Source organism: Callithrix jacchus, chromosome 4 (assembly GCF_049354715.1).
Source record: "Callithrix jacchus isolate 240 chromosome 4, calJac240_pri, whole genome shotgun sequence".
Lineage (NCBI taxonomy): Eukaryota > Metazoa > Chordata > Mammalia > Primates > Cebidae > Callithrix > Callithrix jacchus.
Window position 1 is genome coordinate 33,803,124 of NC_133505.1, and position 18,473 is coordinate 33,821,596.

The 18,473-nt window shown below is 50.6% G+C and overlaps 1 protein-coding gene across 8 annotated transcripts in view; it reads right to left on the bottom strand.

Moving 5' to 3' along the window:
- Positions 1-18,138, bottom strand: part of GABBR1 (gamma-aminobutyric acid type B receptor subunit 1) — a 30,751-nt gene extending 12,613 nt beyond the window's left edge. The window contains exons 1-11 of one of the 8 annotated variants that reach the window (XM_035295157.3): positions 17,840-18,138; positions 17,286-17,376; positions 16,382-16,585; positions 15,442-15,627; positions 14,067-14,087; positions 12,458-12,618; positions 8,704-8,838; positions 8,123-8,293; positions 6,917-7,018; positions 6,558-6,623; positions 5,910-6,101 (exon numbers count right to left, since the gene is read on the bottom strand). In XM_035295157.3, coding sequence (XP_035151048.3) covers positions 5,910-6,101; positions 6,558-6,623; positions 6,917-7,018; positions 8,123-8,293; positions 8,704-8,838; positions 12,458-12,618; positions 14,067-14,087; positions 15,442-15,627; positions 16,382-16,585; positions 17,286-17,376 — 1,329 coding nt within the window. In that variant the 5' untranslated portion in view covers positions 17,840-18,138. Of the gene's footprint in view, positions 1-5,909; positions 6,102-6,557; positions 6,624-6,916; positions 7,019-8,122; positions 8,294-8,703; positions 8,839-12,457; positions 12,619-14,066; positions 14,088-15,441; positions 15,628-16,381; positions 16,586-17,285; positions 17,377-17,672; positions 17,805-17,839 lie in introns of those variants that run through there. The other 7 variants (XM_078368467.1, XM_054253783.2, XM_035295161.3 and 4 more) reach the window with 7 other exon arrangements.
- Positions 18,139-18,473: the final 335 nt, after the last annotated feature.

Below are 18,473 nucleotides of genomic sequence, written 5' to 3' on the forward strand. Positions count from 1 at the left end.
AATTCTGTTGTGAAATTAAAACTACTCAAAAAAAAAAAAAAAAAGGCCATGCATAGTGACTCATGTCTGTAATCCTAGCACTTTAGGAGGCTGAGGTGAGGAGACTGCCTGAGCTCAGGAGTTCGAGACCAGCTGGGCAAGATGGTGAAACACCATCTCTAAAATACAAAATATTAGCCAGGCATAGTGGGGCGCGCTTGCAGTCCCAACTACTCGAGAGGCTGAGGGCTGAGGCAAGAGAATCGCTTCAACCCAGGAGGCGAAGGTTACAGTGAACTGAGATGGTGCCACTGCACTCCAGCATGGACAACAGAGTGAGATCTGTCTCAAATTAAAAAAAAAAAAAAAAGGCTTTATAAAAAGCAAGTCAGGCCAGACATGGCACAGTGGTTCATGTTTGTAATCCCAACACTTTGGGGGGCAGCAGTGGGTGAATCACCTGAGGCCAGGGGTTCCAGACCAGCCTGGCCAACCTGGTAAAACCCCATCTCTACTAAAAATACAAAAATTAGCTGCGTGTGGTGGTGGGCTCCCATAATCCCAGTTACTTGGAAAGCTGAGGCAGGAAAATCCAATCAGGAGATGCATGTTGCAGTGAGCCGAGATCACACCACTGCACTCCAGCCTGGGCAATAGAGTAAGACTCTGTCTTAAAAAAAAAAAAAAAAAAAAAAAAAAGGCTGTGTGCAGTGACTCACACCTGTAATCCCAGCACTTTGGAAGGCTGAGGCAGGCAGATCACGAGGTGAAGAGATCAAGACCATCCTGGCCAACATGGTGAAACTCTGTCTCTACTAAAAATATAAAAATTAGCCAGGCGTGGTGGCACTTGCCTATAGTCCCAGCTACTCAGGAGGTTGAGGCAGGAGAATCATTTGAACCCGGGAGGCAGAGGTTGCAGTGAGCCAAGATCATGCCACTGCACTATAGCCTGGCAACAAGAGCAAGGCTCCCTCTCAAATTAAAAAAAAAAAATCAGCAAGTGCAGGTGGGTCATGCCTGTAATCCAAACACTTTCAGAGGCCAAGGCAGAAGGATTGCTTGAGCCCCGGAGTTTGAGACTAGACTCGGCAATACAGAGAAGACCCAACTCTACAAAACTTTTTTAAAAAATTAGCCAGACTTGGCCAGGCATGGTGGCTCACGCCTATAATCCCAGTACTTTGGGAAGCTGAGGCGTGCAGATCACAAGGCCAAGAGTTCGGGATCAGCCTGGCCAAATAGTGAAACCCTGTCTCTACTAAAAATACAAAAAATTAGCCAGGTGTGGTGATGCACACCTGTAATCCCAGCTACTGGGGAGACTGAGGCAGGAGAATCACTTGAACCCAGGAGGCAGAGGTTGCAGTGAGTGGAGATAGTGTCATTGCACTCCAGCCTGGGCAACAGAGCAAGACTCCATCTAAAGAGAAAGAAAAAAAATTAGCCAGACTTGGTGGCATATGCCTGTGATTCCAGCCTACTCAGGAGTGGCTGAGATGGGTGGATGGCCCAAGGTCGAGGCTGTAGTGATTGCATCACTGCACTCCTGCCTGGGCAACAGAGGGATACTTTGTTTTTTGGTGGGGGGGCGAGGAGTCCACTGGGTAGATAAATGGATGAATTTATATTTTAATTATTCTACTTGCTATAAAATCTCAAACAAGTTATTAAACCCCATCTCTACTAAAAAAAAAAATAACCTCACTAGCTGGTTATTCAGCTTTAAAATGAGAATAATACTATCTAAAAGAGTTAGCATAAGAATGAAATAGGGCCAGGCACGGTGGCTTAAGCCTATAATCCCAGCACTTTGGGAGGTCAAGGCGGGCAGATCACGAGGTCAGGAGTTTGAGACCAGCCTAGCCAATACGGTGAAACCCCGTCTCTACTAACAATACAAAAATTAGCTGGGTGTGGTGGCGTGCGCCTGTAGTTTTAGTTACTCAGGAGGCTGAGGCAGGAGAATTGCCTGAACCCGGGAGGCGGAGGTTGCAGTGAGCCGAGATTGTGCCACTGCACTCCAGCCTGATGCCTGGCGACACAGTGAGGCTCTGTCTCAAAAAAAAAAAAGAATAAAATAAGAACCTGTATAAAAATGCTGGGTATAAAGTTACATTTTCTCTATGTGAATTTCCTTGACTCTCAATCTCATCTTTGTTATTGATACTGAGATCTATAATTTCAGCCCAATATTTCAAGTCCATATTTCTAACTGACTCTCAGGCATTTATAAATTCATGATGAATAATCTCAAAATCAAAATATCCAAGATGAAGCCCAATTTTTCCTTACTCCCAAACAGTTCCCAGTAAATGAGATTGAGGCCTTGGAATCACATTGAACTCTCAAATCACTGAATCCTCTTAACTCTTTCGTTGAAACGTTTCATTGATATCGATCCTTCCTTACACAGAATGATGATGATGATGATGATGATGATGATGGTGATGATGATGGTGATGGCTAACATTTATGCAGTCCTTAGTATGTATCAAGCATTTTCCTCAGAAACTTGTATCACCTTATTTAATCCTCAATCCAATGAGGTGCTATTAGCCCCATTTTAGAGATAAGAAAACTGAGGCACAGAAAAGTTATATAACTTACCTAAAAAAGTTATACTGCTAGTGAGTAGCAAAGCTAACCCATACTCTTACCAGCCACCCTACAGTCTCTGTATATGAAACTGCCTCTCTCCAAGAGCACCTGCACAAACAGCAACTAGGCTATTTTCTGAGTAGTCCTTTGGCTTCAAATTGAAAGATTGGTCTATCCAATCTTCAGTTCAAGGTAAATATGGCATCAAAAAATCACCCAGATAAAAAGGGATTAATCTGCTCAGCATGATGTTGTCCCCTGACCAGATCATCATACTCTCTGCTCAAGCCAGGTCACTACCACTAACACACCTAACCACTGGGGGCACCACTGCTTCCACCACCCCATGAGTAGAATTAGGAAAAAACAATGCTTCCCTCTTGAGTCAGTAAAGATACAGTTACAGATTGTCAAAGAGAAACTTTACTATGTAGCTCAAGGAAATCTGAACAATAAAGACCCCTCAACCCATAACAATTAGTTAATCAACCAAGTGCAATTTAAACCTAATTATTTGAACAGCCTCATCTGGCTCAAGAGTGGATGCTGTATAGTGAGCTCAAATGTATATGCTGAGGTAGCTTTTAGTTTGTATTGGTCCTACATCTGACGGGATCTCTACCCCAATCAGGATTTACTCACAATCTTATCTCCAGGATGCCACCTCCCACATTCCACTCTAGCCCACAGTTACATTTCTCTAAAATCACTCTAGCCCACTCTCCATTTCTACATAGGGTCCCTAAAGACGTTTTCTCTAAACCAGGGGTTCTCAGTCTCTGCACTATTGATGTTTCAAGCAAGATAATTCTTTGTTGTCAGAGGCTGTAGGATATTTAGAATCATCTTTGGCTTCTACACATTAGATATCAGGAGCATGTATCCCTCCCCATCCCCTACCCCCAACTGTAACAACCAAAAGTGCCTCCAGATAATGTAGCCTCTGGTTGAAAACCACTATTCCGGCCAGTTGCCATGGCTCACACCTGTAATCCCAGCACTTCGGGAGGCCGAGGCCGGTGGATCATGAGGTCAAGAGATCAAGAGCATCCTGGCCAACATGGTGAAAACCCATCTCTACTAAAAATACAAAAATTAGCTGGGCATGATGGCACTCGCCTGTAGTCCCAGCTACTCAGGAGGCTGAGGCAGGAGAATCACTTGAACCTGGGAGGCAGAGTTTGTAGTGAGCAGAGATCATGCCACTGCACTCCAGCCTGGTGACAAAGCAAGACTCCATCTCAAAAAACCACTACCCTAACTAACAGTCCTCGAGGTGTGATTCCCCAGACCAACAGCATCCACATCCTCAGGAACTTGCTAGAAATGTCAGTTCTCAGGCCCTAGCCCAGATCTACTGAATCAAAATTTCCAGGTGGTTCTGACGGACATTAATCTTTAAGAACTACTGATCTAAACGTAAGGCCATGCTTAGGGAATAAAGGCAACTCTGCTTCTTTTCTAAGTCTCCATGGCTCTGGCCCCCTAGGTACAAGCCTTGCTTTAATCCACTTCTGTTGGTGCTGCTGATTCATCTGTAATCTCTCCCTCCCCTATTCTGTTGTTAAGATTGCTTCTATCCTCTTTGGGAAATATTGGCTTCCCCACCGACATTTTAGGCTGATGCTACTAGAAACCCTAAGGCCTCAAAAGCAGACACTATCTTTCTCTAGAGACTAAGAGTCAGAAAAGGACCTTCCAAGTCTTCCTGCCCCAATGCTCAGGTGTTCCACTGTGTCCCTAACCAACTCTGTTCTCTCTTTATTTAGAGCTAGGGATCTCACTATATTGCCCAGGCTGGTCTTAAACTCGTGAGCTCCAGTGATCCTTCTGCTTTGGCCTCCTCAGGTGCTGAGATTACAGGTGTGAGGGATTTTACTAGGCCCAGCAAAATCCCTGTTTTCTGTCAGCCTCCTCTAGTTCCCGGCTATAGGACAGAAGCAACGACTGGCAGGTCCTGGGCTCAGAGCACCAACAAGCCTTTCTTTTCTGGCTTTGGTAGCCAGCTCCACTACTTTCCCAGGTTTTATGGATGACTCACCTCTCAGGTACTCTACAGGGAAGCGACCTTCCAAAATTTTTTCCATTGTATTTCTCAGCAAACATACCTTAAACATAAAGTCCGCTTAGAATGTCCCAGAGCCATATGTATGATCAGAGTCCATGCAGCAATGGATCTCTCATCACAACACATCACCAGAGTCAACTACCTAAATCTTATTTCTCCTTTGCTCAGCACTGCCAGTGGCTAAACAGTGTCAGCGGATAGCAGTACAAACTTTTGAGTCAGGCTTTATGCTTTTCCATGCAGAGCAGTTTGGAGTCAGATTTAACTAGGATTCAATTCCAGCTGGACTGCTGAGTAGCTGCGTGACCTGGGACAAGTCATTAAACCACTCTGAGTCTCAATTTCCTGGTCTACAAAATGTAAATGATAAGTCCACATCAGAGTATTGCTGTTAGGATCCCTGAAATCATGAATCTAAGATCCACATAAAAGCCACTGTTCCTAAAACTTATTTAAATAAGCTGTTTGAAGGCTTTACAACCATTAACTCAACCCTAGCACACTCTCCAAAGCAGGTACACATTTAGTATTATAAGCAGACACATCAGTGGCCATATCAAGCTTACCCCAAATTCCTTTACTCATTATGATGTCATGCTGAGCAACAAAGAAGCCTCCTCCCCTACGCCCACACCCACACTCACTTGTGCCCCTCAGCTGCAGGGTTGCCCCAGCCCTCCCAAATCAGAGAATGCGCCTCCTCACTCCAAGTCTGTCATTAACCAGCTGTCTGGGGCTAAATGATTTCAAAAGCCCCTTCTCCACATAAAATTCTAAAAAAAGAATCATTTAAAAAAGCATCAGGATCCAAGCTAATTGCATATCAATCATGAGTGAATATTAAGCAACTCTAAAGTACTAACGTAAGTCGCCAAGAAAATAAAATGCAATTCTGCCCAGACACAGTGCTCCTGTAAAGGTGTGCTTGTGTATACAAGCGTCCATATTATCATTAACGCCTGTTCCTCCTCTGACTTCTCACCAACTGCTCCTCGTCTCCATGGTAACAGCCCTTCTGCTAATCAGGAACCTACTGAATATACAACTCTATCTTTTTTTTCTCTCTCTCCTGCCCAAGGAAGTCAGAGCAAAGGTAGGATCCATAGGAAACATAATGCAGACAAGTTCAGGGTGGGCACAGCCCCCGCTTCCCCTTTATATCCAAATTCCACATCTCTCCTTGGCCCCCTCTCTTCCTACAAGGCTCCCTCAGTCCCCTCCACCCTCCCAGGTGCCAGCCTGCAAGCCCCCACACTCTCACCATGTTAGAAATGCTGCGAGTGTTGGCAGGATTCAGCATAACAATCTCAGTGGTGATATGGCCTTCCACCGCCTCAGTCATCTCATCCACTGTGCAGTTGATAGAAGGGTCATAGATCTTGAACCAATTGTCAGCATACCACCCAATGAGGAACCAGACATACTTCTTCCCAAAGAGACGCTCCTTGTACACCTGAATACAGAGGAGGATGGCTGAGCTTTTGTTTTTTCATTTGTTTGTTTTGTCTTTTCTCACTTGAAACTATTTAGACTCTTCGGAATCAGGAAAGAGCAGTACAACTAAAAAGAGAAATCTGTAATTCTGGGGGATGGTAGGAAAGGCTGACAATTCTTCCTTCTAAGTTTCTCCCCAGACCCTGTATATTTGAGTGGCCTTTTCCAGCCAGTCAGGACAGATGGAATTCATGGGCTTCTCAGGAAACACAAAGCAGCAGAAAAATGAGATCTGAAGAAACTATCGTGTGTGCAGACAACGAATGCAGTCAGAGCCAACAGACAGAGACATCCTATGAATCGTCACCTCAGACCACATGCTATCAACTCAGGCACAGATGCCCAGAGGAGGCCCCAGGAGAAAACCGAGGGGAGCTGCCACCCAGTGCCCCTCCCTCTTCAGATCCAACTCTACCTCACAAAAAACTTTCCGAGCTTCAGTCTCATAGAAGAGTCCCACGATGATTCGGGCATCCTGGCGCTACAGAACAGAGAGAAACAGCTCCTCAGGGATGCCGGGGAATGCCTGAAGGGCTAAGCCAGGCGCCTTCACAGCTTTGATTTCCCATCCCTAAGTGCTCAGTGCAGGGTAATGCTCAACACGTAGTGGATAAACATCAACTGGAAGATGGATGTTTCTAACTAAACTTCCCCAGGAGATGTTATTGCCTCAGGGAATCAAAACCTGCCCCCGCCTGGCTTTCCTCTCCAACCAGCCACTGTCCCCCAGCTTGTCCGTGTGCAAACAGACCCCATCACTCCCGGCCATCTGACCTTCAGGTTTTTGACAGGCACAGCTGGATCTGAGAAAAAACTCTGGCGGAAAGTAATCTCAATTCCAGCCTCCTTCACGCGTTCCTCCAGGTCGTCCAGAGTCTTGGGCGGGAATGAAAAACGAGTTGGAAAAATACAGGGTACATGAGGGGATAAAGACCAGAGAGGTTAACTGGGGATTTCAGAGCCATAAGCAGACGCAGCAAAGGAGCAGCCATTCTGAACTTTCCTTCAACAGCTTCTGTCCCTGAGGTGAGGAGTTGGGGAAGGAGGCGTGTGGTCTTAGGATGTGGCTTCCAAGTGGAAAGGTGCACGGCAAGCCCCTGCTGAGGCTATGTGCCCAGGAAGCCACACCATTCAGCCACTGCTACCACTGACAGCAAAGATAGGAGGAAGAAACATAGAGGAACCAGGAAAAGACAAGGCAAGGACTGGGACAGACAGCATGATGTCAACCTCAAGAGGCAAGTGGGCAGACAGGCAAAGGATCAGAGAAGAATGGTCTGAATCAGAGCAAAAGTGGGGGAGGATTAAAGGGCCACTGAACACAGTGGATAGAGGACCTAAAGAATAGAATAAAAGGGAGGGAGCAGACTGCCTTCTTCAGATGTAGAGCCTGTATTTCCTTTCTACCTCCCCAAATCTCCCTCTCCCCGCTCAATATCTCCTTGTCTGTCGGCTTCTCTTAGTGCCAAGTACCAAACCCATGCAGCTTTCTGTCTGCCCCTCTCTCTCCTCTCCCCCATTCCCCTCTCTCTTTCTCTTTCTCTCCCTCCTTTCCCTCACTCCCCTGTAATCCCCTGGCTCCATCCCCTCTGTTCCCATTCACACCCACCCACTACCCCCCTTGAGAGCCTCTGGAATCTGCTGCCTTCCTGGATTCCTATCTCATGTTCCCTCCCTTCTCTTGCCTCTACTTTGGACTGAACCTACTTTAACAGAACTGAGTCATTCTGGGTCTGCCTGTCTGGGGAACAGAGCATCAAACAGGGGAGAAAATATCATAAAATGGAAAAGACAGAGGATCCCAAAAACTCAACTCATTCCTTCCCCTGGCTACACAAAGAACATGTACTTAACCCACGTGGAATGCATTCTTTTCATGAAGAATCAAGCTCTTGCCTCTAAAAGTGCATCTCTCGTCACATCTCCCTAAGCTGGAATTTGAGCCTATGTCCCTTTACCCCTTGCCCAACCCCTCCTCACCGAAGTGAAGACCTCAGTAGTTTGCTGGATGGTAGCAATCTTCTTCCAGCCCCACTTTTCAAAGAGTTTCACGCGGGTGGGGTTGTGGAGTGTGGCTGATGGATGCGTTCGGAAGAAAGTGGGAAAACGCTGCCGGTTTGACAAGGCTGGTGAGCTGGAGCCATAGGAAAGCTGTGGGGCAGGGAGAGTACAACAGGGTCTGTTCACTGAGGACACCAAGACTGGCTAAGAATTCCTTTAACCCTCTTCCTGCCTTTGGGTTTCTCTACCTTACTCTCTCCAATCCTCCCCACCTCTGGTCTGCCTAAGGAAAAGTGATTCTCAAAGGCCCACGCACCCCTCACAATCAGGATGCTCTTTCACTGATCTAATTTCAATTCTTTCTGAGGAAGGAGGTCAGCTGCAGCACTGTCAGGCCACTGTTGCTAGGAGGCTGCCTAGCTCAGGACTGCAGGGGACTCTGAATCTTAGAAGCAGGTCCTCCACAATCCTTTTCAATGCAAACCCGCAATCGCCACCGTCCCTTTAGTAGAGCTCAAAAGAGAATGACCCCATCTTCTGACCCCCGCAGCCCTGCTTACCACAATGAGGTTCCACATCCGAGCAGCCTCAGCCACCAGCGTAGAGACAGAGCTGCAGCCAGGCATGAGGATGATCTTGATGGGGTCGTTGTAGAGCAGCTCATATAGGTACTTGGTGGCTTGGCCTGGATCACACTGGAAGAGAAGAGAGGAGGTGAGGGCAAGCTCTTCTGGGGCCCCTCCCCTGTCTGCAACTCCCACTCTTATCTTTCTTGAACAAATTAGTTCCTTTCTCAATTACTCACTTTCATCATTAATTACCATTTCTTCTCCTTCCTGTCATCTCTTCCTGCCAAGTGTCTTTTTTCTCCTCTTCTTCTTTTTTATTTTTTTTTTATAAAGACGGGGTTTCACCATGATGGCCAGGCTGGTCTTGAACTCCTGACCTCAGGTGATCCACCCACCTCGGCCTCCCAAAAGTGTTAGGATTACAGGCGTGAGCCACCGCGCCCAGCTTTTTTCTCCTCTTTCATTAAACTTCCTTCTCTGTCTTCCATCTGGAGCCTTATCCATCACCTCTCCCGCACCCCCCTCCTTTGGTATTAATGAGCATACCACCTTAATGAGCATACCTCCTTTCAGCTCACCCTCAGACATCCCCTTTCCCTCTGTCACCAGGCCCTTTACCCCATGTTTCTATGCTCCAAACATCAGTGGGTAGAAAAGAGTCAGCAGGAATATGGCAAACTCTCTCCATGTCCCCAGACAACTTGCTCAAAGCCCTATTATGAAAATTTCTTCCTCACCTCAGCAAACCCCTTCTCCCCACCTTCCATTAGTTTCCTCCCTCTTCTCTTTTCAGAGCTACTGATAAGTAAAGAGAGAACAGGAACAAGACCAGTAGGGGGTCCTGCTCAGTGATCCATCCCTCCTGCTGGGTGCTGACATTTGACAGGTCCATTAGGAAAAAAAGACACTGGGGGTGGGGGTTGGAAGTGGGAAAGAATGTAGGACGAGGAAAGAACAGAGAGATCGAATAGAATGGAACTCTCAAGAAACCAGACAATTTGAGAGGTGCCTTAAAGAGAGGCTTGGAGCTGGGGAAAGTAAACAAGCAGAAAGCTAGAGAAGAAAGGAAGCCTGGGAGGAGGGGGAAATGGGGGAGGAAGAGCCAGCTTCGGGTCTCCCACGGCCTGTTCCCCTCCCACTGATAAATGACATTTCAAAAGCTGCTGGAACCCCAATACAGATGAAGACTAAATGGCAGTCAGTGGGAAGCCAGGGCAGAGGGGACACAGACAGGGGGCTCAGGGGACTGAGGAGGGTGAAATGTTGCAGGGAGGGGAGGACAAGTAGAAAGGAAATAAAAAGAAAGCACTCCGGAGCCTGCTTACCTCCCACTGAGGCCTGACATTTGGGACACGGTGGGAAGTTGGAGAAGGGGGAGCCAGGGGAAGCTGTTGGAATCTGAAGAACCGCACTCACTGGTAACTCTCTGCTGCCCGCCCTACCCTCTGCCTGGCCAAGGGCAGTGCTCAACGACGTTGGAATGTTTTCTCTGTATGCCTCCCATTAAGGCATCTTTGTAAATATTTACTATTCTCAGGACCCATCTTCCTGCACTCTCCCCACATCTATGACTCCAGATCCTGCTCCCAGCTTCTCCCACAGCCCCTCAGTGGCCCTCCACTTCTCCTCTAAAGGCAGGGTTAATGGGAACAATGAAGACATACAAGAACATGTAAGATACATATCAACAGGGCAATGCATGCCCCCATTTTGTTTCCTCCTTTCTTACCTATCTTTTCTTGCAACCCTTTCCCTCTTCCACACTCTATTCATCACTGCAGATTCTCTCCACCACGTGATTCTCTCCCCCTCCCCAGTAGACTTCCTTAGTTCTCCTCCCTCTGTTTGCTCTTGTAAGGATCTGGACTTGCAGGCAGGAAACCGACTCATTCCAGTTGACACATTCCGGTTCCTCTGCCTTCCCATCCCACCCTGCTTGCAGCCTCGGCTATGTTCTCCTCCAGCTCCCTTCTCCCAGGTCCCGAGTTTGCTCCCCACCACCTCCAGGGAATCACCTATTATGGTGGATAAGTCTGTAAGATCACAGCCAGGCCTCCCCTATCTCCTGTGATCCGTATCATAAAGCCTACACCCATCTCGCCCTGTCATTTTCTTCAAACTCTACTCCCCATAGCCAGTGATCTCTCTTACTGGCCTGAGTCTAACCCCTCCACCAGATCTGATCCTCTATTTCTCTTCCTGCCTCCCGTACCCTAATACCTGATTATTTTCCTGTACCCTGCTGCTCTTCCCATAGGCATTCTGGGGTTAGCTTACAGCTTAGGCATCCAAGACAGGACGTCTATTGATAATACAGATAAATACTTGGGATTCATCCCTGACCAAGGACTCTGTATTTTTAACAAACACCGAGAAAGTAACAGTCAAAGAAGATATGAAGTTCTCCCTCCAAGCTCCTGACAATCCTTGTGCTCTCTTCTCCTCAAGCACCCTAACTTCAATCTCGCTTCCACCCCCTCACACACCTATCTCTCCCACACACACACACACACACACACACACACACACACACATTTCTAGGTGTATAGTGATGTTTTAAAGAATGAATATAAATCCTTGGGCCACCCCAACGTTGATCTTTGGTAAGATCACCAAATTCTCACCTTCTGTACTTTATTTCACCCTAACCCAATTCCTTAAGGCTCTGGGGCCACATGTCAGTGAAGATAAATTTGAGGTCTTAAATCTCCTTCCCTGTACCACATCCTTCCCCATACCCCAATTATTCACATAGGAGAGAGGGGTGGGAAAGGCACCTCATTATAAGCTATCCCCTAGTACCCCTGGACCCATATTTTCTTACCTTCTCTCTCTCCCTCAACTCACCTCCCTAATCTCTGCATCCCATTTCCCTTCTCACATCCTAGAGGCCGCAATGCTATAAGGGAAGATAAGTTCAGGACCAAAGTTCCATAGGATGCTCCAGGATCTCCCAGTATCCCCAACTCTTCCTCCTGGTCCCTCTCCCCCACTGCCATTCTCTTCTGTTCTCTTTCTTCTGCCTGATCCTGACTCTTCTCCATCCCCATGCTATTGTGGGGGATCCCATGTGGACCCCCAATCCAATTCATTTTCCCAGTACCTCTGCCCACCTCTTGATCATTAGCCTTCCCCAATCACCATATGCCATCTATCCCACAGTCTGGGAATGCTCAACAGGGTTGGGAAGAGAGGGATGAGGAGTCAGGTAGGGCTCATGACTACCTTGCTGTTTGTTATGATAAATAAACTAGAGCTCTCAAGTCTCTCAAAATTTTCCTCATTCTGTCCCTATTCCTTCCAGCTCCAACCTACGCCAAGATTTTACCTTGTTACCATGGCAAATGTAAACCCCCAATCCAACTCTCCACCTCTGACATTCCCTCCACCCCCAACCCATTCCAGGGTTAGTTTACTCCCTCAGAGGATCAGGGTCTCCTAATATCTTAAATCCACCACCAGTTTCCCCAAACCCCGACACTTCTGCGAAACTCCCGCAGCGGGGTGGAAGGGTCTGCTTGCAGCATGCTTAACGATCTTGAACCCCTAGACCCTCATCTTGGACCTCCAGCCCCTGCGACTCTCCCCAAGCTCCAGCGCTCCCAGCCCATCTCCTGCCAGTCACACAAGGGAGGGGTCTGCCTCGAAATCCCAGAGGCGACTCAGACAGATGGAGGCGCGCGCAGCTGGCTGGCCCCCTGCCCCGCAGGCCCCCACCTCCCACCCACCCCATGTCCAGGGCTACCTTGCTGTCGTGGTGGATGAGCTTGAGCTCATAGTCCGGCAGGATGTCCCTGCGGCTATTCACGTCCTCCAGCGCCATCTCCACCGCGGGCTGGCAGGCCTGGCCCCCTGGCCAGCCCCCGCTCATTGGAAACAGCGCCCCGATGTACACTGCGCGCCGTTCTGAGGAGGGGTGAGGGGGGACCCGCGGGTGAGGCCGCGGGAGATGGGGGGAATGGGAGGCCCACACCGGAGCCACCCCTGCCGCCATCACAACCAGAAGAGGCAGCGGCCACCCCACCCGGGCAAAAGGGGCCCCCGGCCCCATGGCGTGGGGGGCAGGAGTAGCTGTTGGAGAGCGGAAGGAGCTCAGGGGGGACACTTTTCCAGGGGAGGGCTGCTGAGGGGGTGCTGGGGAGGCGCCTCCATCCCTGGTTTTGTGAGGAGGAGGGGGCGAGGGCCCCGGAGAAGCAGGGAAGGTTGGCTTCCTACGGCCCCCGCGGCTCTCGCTCCCGCCACCGCCGCCGCCACCGCGGACTCTCCTCGCGGACTGACTGACCGACGGAGGGGAGGAGGAGGAGGAGGGAGATGTGGGGCTGGGAGGGGGCTCTGACGTCACGGGCGGCGCGCGGCAGCGGGGGGGGGGGGACGGGCTGGAGCTGGGGAGGCAGGAAGGGGGCGGGGAGGGAAGCGAGCGCCGAGGTGGGAGCTACAGTCGGAAGGAGGGGCGGGGAGGGGAGAGAGGAGGCAACCTCCGAGACGAAAGGAAGGAACGAGGAAGGGAGGGGTCTCACTTAAGGGGACCCGAGGGGAGGAGAAAAGGGGACGGGGCGTGCCGGGAGGGTGGGGTGGGCGGAGGGAGCCGCGGGAGGCTGAAGCCCGGAGGAGCCAGGGGTAGGAAGGGAAGGCTGCGAGTGGGACGGGAGAGAACCCGGGCTGGCGCCTGAGCTCTGAAGTGAGGGTAGGAGTCGATGCCGTGAGGCACTGAGGGTGTGGGGGTTGAGGAAACGGTTTTGGAGGGAACAAGTTGGGTATGGAAGGGAGACTGGTGTAGAGGGAGCGGTGGGGTAGTGGAAGGGAGCATGGGGCTGGGGAGACCGAAGCCTGAGAAAGGGAGACGGGGCACGGAATTGAGAAAAGACAAGGGAAGGGGTACACGGACGGAGAGGACGTGGGGAAGAGCGCGAGAGGTCTGGCGAGGGTTGCGATGGGTGGGACGGGCTGAGGAGGTCCGTTAGGCGAAATTCTAGGAGGCGGCAGGCTGCAAAAGGTTCCAGAGAAGGTCGCAAGGAACCCCACAGGGAAAAACCCGGTGAAGCTCAGGGTCTCCCGACACCCTGCCGCCCTCTGCTGGGCTCTGCCTGACACCGACGAGGCAGAGTCTGGGAAGAGGTGGCGCCCAGGGAAGTGCAGCCAAGCAGGGACGGGAGGGACCGCAGCCCCGCGGAAAACCGGGACTGGAGGCAGGAAACAGGTAAGGAGAGAAGGGGGTGGCCGCAAACTGGGGTGGGTTGGGGAAGGTGAGAAAAGGACGACCCCCCCGTAGCCTAAGGGCAGAATTTCAGGGGGTGGAGGGTGCAGAGTGAAGGGAAGGGCATTGCAGTGCACGGGGTAAGGGTTTCTCATCTCACCTGAGTGTGGCGTTCGATTCACTGGCAGCAGGAAAGACGGGGATCAGAGAAGAGTTACCACTGGCGCCCAGCTTCCCTGGCCTGATCCCCAGCCCCCTCCCACACCTGTCCATGCTGAAGACCGGGAGAGCAGAAGCCTGCGTTTCTGAGGGGAGGGTGCCTGGGGATAAGAGCAAGGTGGGACTGGGGGTCAGGACTTAATGATTTTCTTCTTTGATTTTTCATAGGACAACAGAATTTGAGACAGGAATACCAGCAGCTAAGTTTAGGGCAGATCTTGGTTCTGTGGCGCCTGAATATTACAAAATTGGGAGTCTTTAAGAGAAGAATACACATACAATTGGCTTTAAGCAATTGCTATTAAAGTCTTATTTCTGCAATTTTTACAAAAGCCTATTACCATATGAACACATATCCATCGAGCCCTCTATAAGAGCACAGGAAGAGGGCCCTATAAGTGAGGATCTTTGAAGCCTAAGTTTCAGTAGTGTCATAAGTCCACCCCTGGGTGGGACTCTTAATTTCCAGAATGAAATGGTAAACTAGAAGCAGAATCACTGACTTATGTGAGGAAACTAAGGTCCAAAGATCTTGAAAGAATCTACCAGGGTAGAGGAAGTATGAGGCATAGGAATGGGATGACTGCATCCCAGAAGAGAAGACAGTAGAGTTCGGGTGCCTAAAAAAGGGAGAGTTTGTAGAAATATATGGCCAAAAAAAAAAAAGAGGTAGACAAACAACACTGATTCCCTTAGGGAATAATGGAGGTTGTCTGGGAAGTATAGAAAAGGACTGTCTTCTTCCCATCCAATACCTGAGTTGTTCTTTATCTTCTGATAATGCTGCCTCCAATTTTAAGTCTTTTACCCTAATATGTTTCCACTCCCAGAGCTCCCCTTCTCAATTTTTCTAAGTACAATGTTTGATTTATTTCTGAGTCTTTACAATAAATCAGTTATTTAATGAATAGTGAGGGATCAATTCTAGAAGGAGAGATCACCCTCTAGAATAAGGTGATGCATGGAAAGTTCTAAGTTTAGAGAAGGGAAATTTTTGAATATTGTAAACCTTAAGAAGGTGAGAGAGGTGAGATTCATAAAGGAAAGAGAAAATGTGAGGCCTAAGAATTGGGAGCTGGAAGATTACTTTTTTTAAGGTAAAGGAAGGAAGCCCCCAACATACAGAGGATACTAGGGACTTTAAGAGGAAGTTTGAGGCAGGTGACAGAGGAAAAAGGGACTTTCATCTCCCCCTTTCCAATGCCCTCCCCCATATTTTTATAGCTCCCCATTCTTTCCCATCATCCATTCCCACCCCACTCCCATCCTCACACAAGCGTCCTCATCAGCTGCATGCAGGCAGCCGTTCCCCTCACCCTGGCAGTGGGGCTTGGGGGTGCTCCACTGGCCCTGACTACAGATGCTCCGGGAGCTGCCCACCAGATGGAAGTCGGGGTCACACCGGAAATCCACCCGGGCTCCGTCCAGAGCTGGGAGATCCCCACCCGTCAGGAAAACCTTCCCATTTTCCAGGGTCAAATAAGACTTGGAGCAGATTCGGACTGTGGAGAGACAGGAAAATAAGAGGAGAGGCAAGTTGGAGAAGGCTCTTTCCCTTTAAAGAGCAGGGGACTGAGGTGTGGGTTTGGGTCCACAAGCATCCTGCGCTAAAGAAAATCACACGTGGAAAGGATTTGCCTACCTGCCTTCCAATCCTCCCTTACCTCTGCAAGCATCCACACATTCCCGAAAGAAAAAAAAAATTACCATTGTAGAAACCCAAGATGGGGCTATAAGCACACAAAATGGGATCTCTTCAAAGTCAGCTACAGTGGGCGTTCTCTGGCTTTGAAATATGTAGATGTATATAACTTTGGATGCACAATCAGATTTGCTTTTCTTATTATAGTTGGCTTCTATTAATATTAAACTGGTTTTTGTTTCTTGGGCATATATGATCGCTGAGTTGGTGACAGAGGTATTCAAAAATGTGATGAAATCATTTTAGAAATTTTTGTCATCATCTGCCACTATTGACCCTCACCGAGAATAACTCACAAGATGAATTATCAATGTTATATAGGCCAATGATCAGTGGCCTAATGAAGGGAGGATGAAATGAACTGTGCAGGCTGCCAGCTATACTCCCTCCAACAGCACACAGCAAAATTGCTCTGATGTAGTAGTCATTCAATAAATGTATTTGTGAATTTTGATATACTGGATTTAAAGTGCTGACTCCCAAACAGTAATGCTAACTTTGAGGCAGGAAAAGGAAGGCTCTTGAAGAGGGAAGGGGCTTCTGAGGCTACTCACCACAGCGGCTGGGTGTGTCCATATCTGTCCAGGAGCCGTTGGCCAGGCACTTGCGGACCTTGGGCCCCACCACCTCGCGCTCCCCCCGGCACACATACTCAATCTCATAGTCCACCGGCAGGAAGTTGATAGCCTTCACCTGGTCCCGAGTCAGGCCCCGGTACCTGATGCCCCCTTCCCAGGGCGGGTGTATGATCTGGCAACCTAAGGGGTGAGTGGCGGAGGCATACAGAGAGCAATGGTGGGAAAGAAGAAGAGGCAGACTCCCCAGTGGGAGGCAGGGGAGAGTAGGGCGTGGTCTGTTGGCAGGCTGGGGACAGAGGAAGAGGAATGGGGCACTAGAGGGTGGGAGTGGGACAAGTACAGAGCCCGGGGCTAAATGACAGAGAGTAAAGGTCCCGGGTTAAAGCTGATTAGAGAACCCACGGTGGGGAGGGAAGGATGCTAGGCGGAGGTAAGAAAGAAAAGTAATTAAGAAATTATGAAGGATTTATGTGGGTGGAGCTTTCTTAAAAAAACAAAAAAGCTAAATGAGGATATTTGAGTTGAATTAGGATGAGAAGATAAGGGGGCCTTGCAAGACCATCTCGACAATAAAATGAGACCAAGAAAAGGGAGGAATTGAGGTAGTAATGTGGGGCCGGGAAAGAGGATTGAGGCTGAGAAAATAATACACAGAAAGGTTGTAGAGTGTAGTAATGTGGGCAGAGAAAAGGGGTGCTGGGTAGTAAAGTGGGGTGACAGAAGGAGGTCAGCAGTAGTAAAGTGGGGCCGAGCAGAAGGGGTTGCCAGACCCGGAAGCTATGTGGGACTGAAGGGATCATGATGAGGAGCAGAAACGAGGAGATGGAGGGAAAGGGAAGTGGGGCGAAGGAGGGCCCGAGGTCGTCAAAGAAGGATGCACCTTCTGAGGTGGCGTTGGGGGTCTGCGCTCCGCCCGCGCCAGGGGGGCGAAGGAAGAGTGGCGCCAGTAGCAGCAGCAGCAGCAGCAGCATCTAAGTGAGAGGCCGCCATGAGGACCGGACAGAGCCCCGCCGGCGCAGCCCGTACCCGGAGGCTAACCGGCCTCAAGCCCGTTGCCTCGCAGACTCCGACAGGGCTCAGCCTGGGGACCAGATGAGCGCCCCGCGGAGGAGGCGGGGGCGGAGCCCCGCGCGGGGTGGGGGGAGAGGAGGAGAGAAAGCCTGTCCCCACCCTCCTCCTGCCTCCCTCGGCCCCCAACCCTCCCGGGACTCCACCTCTCACCACCTCCTCTCCCCCGGCCCCCGCAGCTCGCAGGAGCCTGGCTTACCCACGCTCCCGGGATCGGTCGCCTCAGCGCTCCCCGATTCCATTCCCACGGTTCCTCCTCTCCCCCAGCCCCGCTTACCCCAGCTGGGCCCTGGCCCGCTGCCCCCTCTCCCACAACGCCGCGCGCCCCTTCTCCAAGCCCTGCTAACCCGGGGCCCTGGCTCTTACCTCGGCGCGCCGGCCCGGCTCCCCAGCTCTCCCCGGGCCTCAAGGCACCAGGCCCGGCCTCTCCTCCCCGCTCCCCCCTCCTTTCTCCTCCACCTTCCTCCTCCTCCCGTCCCTCCTCCCTTCGAATCCAGGCTCCAGCCCGGCCAGGGTCTCTCCCCTCCTCTCTCGCTTCCCCCAAACCCCACCCCTGTCTCTCCTTCCCCGGGGAGGCGGCAGCCACGGGAGCGGGGAGCCAGGAGGGAAGGAGGCGGCGCCGGGGACCGGTGAGAGCTCCCGGGCGGAGGGAGGAAGGAGGGTGCAGGGGAAGGCAGGGCGGGGGGAAGAGAGGGGAAGACCGGGGAGAGGGCACCTCCCACAACTCGAGCCCTGGGAGCCGCCCCGGATCCCAGCCCCGCCTTGGACCGCCCACAGCGCTGTGGGGCGGGCGGCGAAGAGGAGCGGGGCGGAGAGGTGGGGGAGAGGGAGGCGCGCCGGTACACACGCACTCACCGGCGGGCACCGGTCGCCGCCGAGGGACTTCTGGGCTAGACAACTGGAAGCTGGGGTGGGGGTGAAGGAACCTGAGCTAAAGGCAGAGGAGCTGGCGCTGAGACAGGGAGTCTGGGATGGAGGTGGAGAAGGACGGCTGCACAAA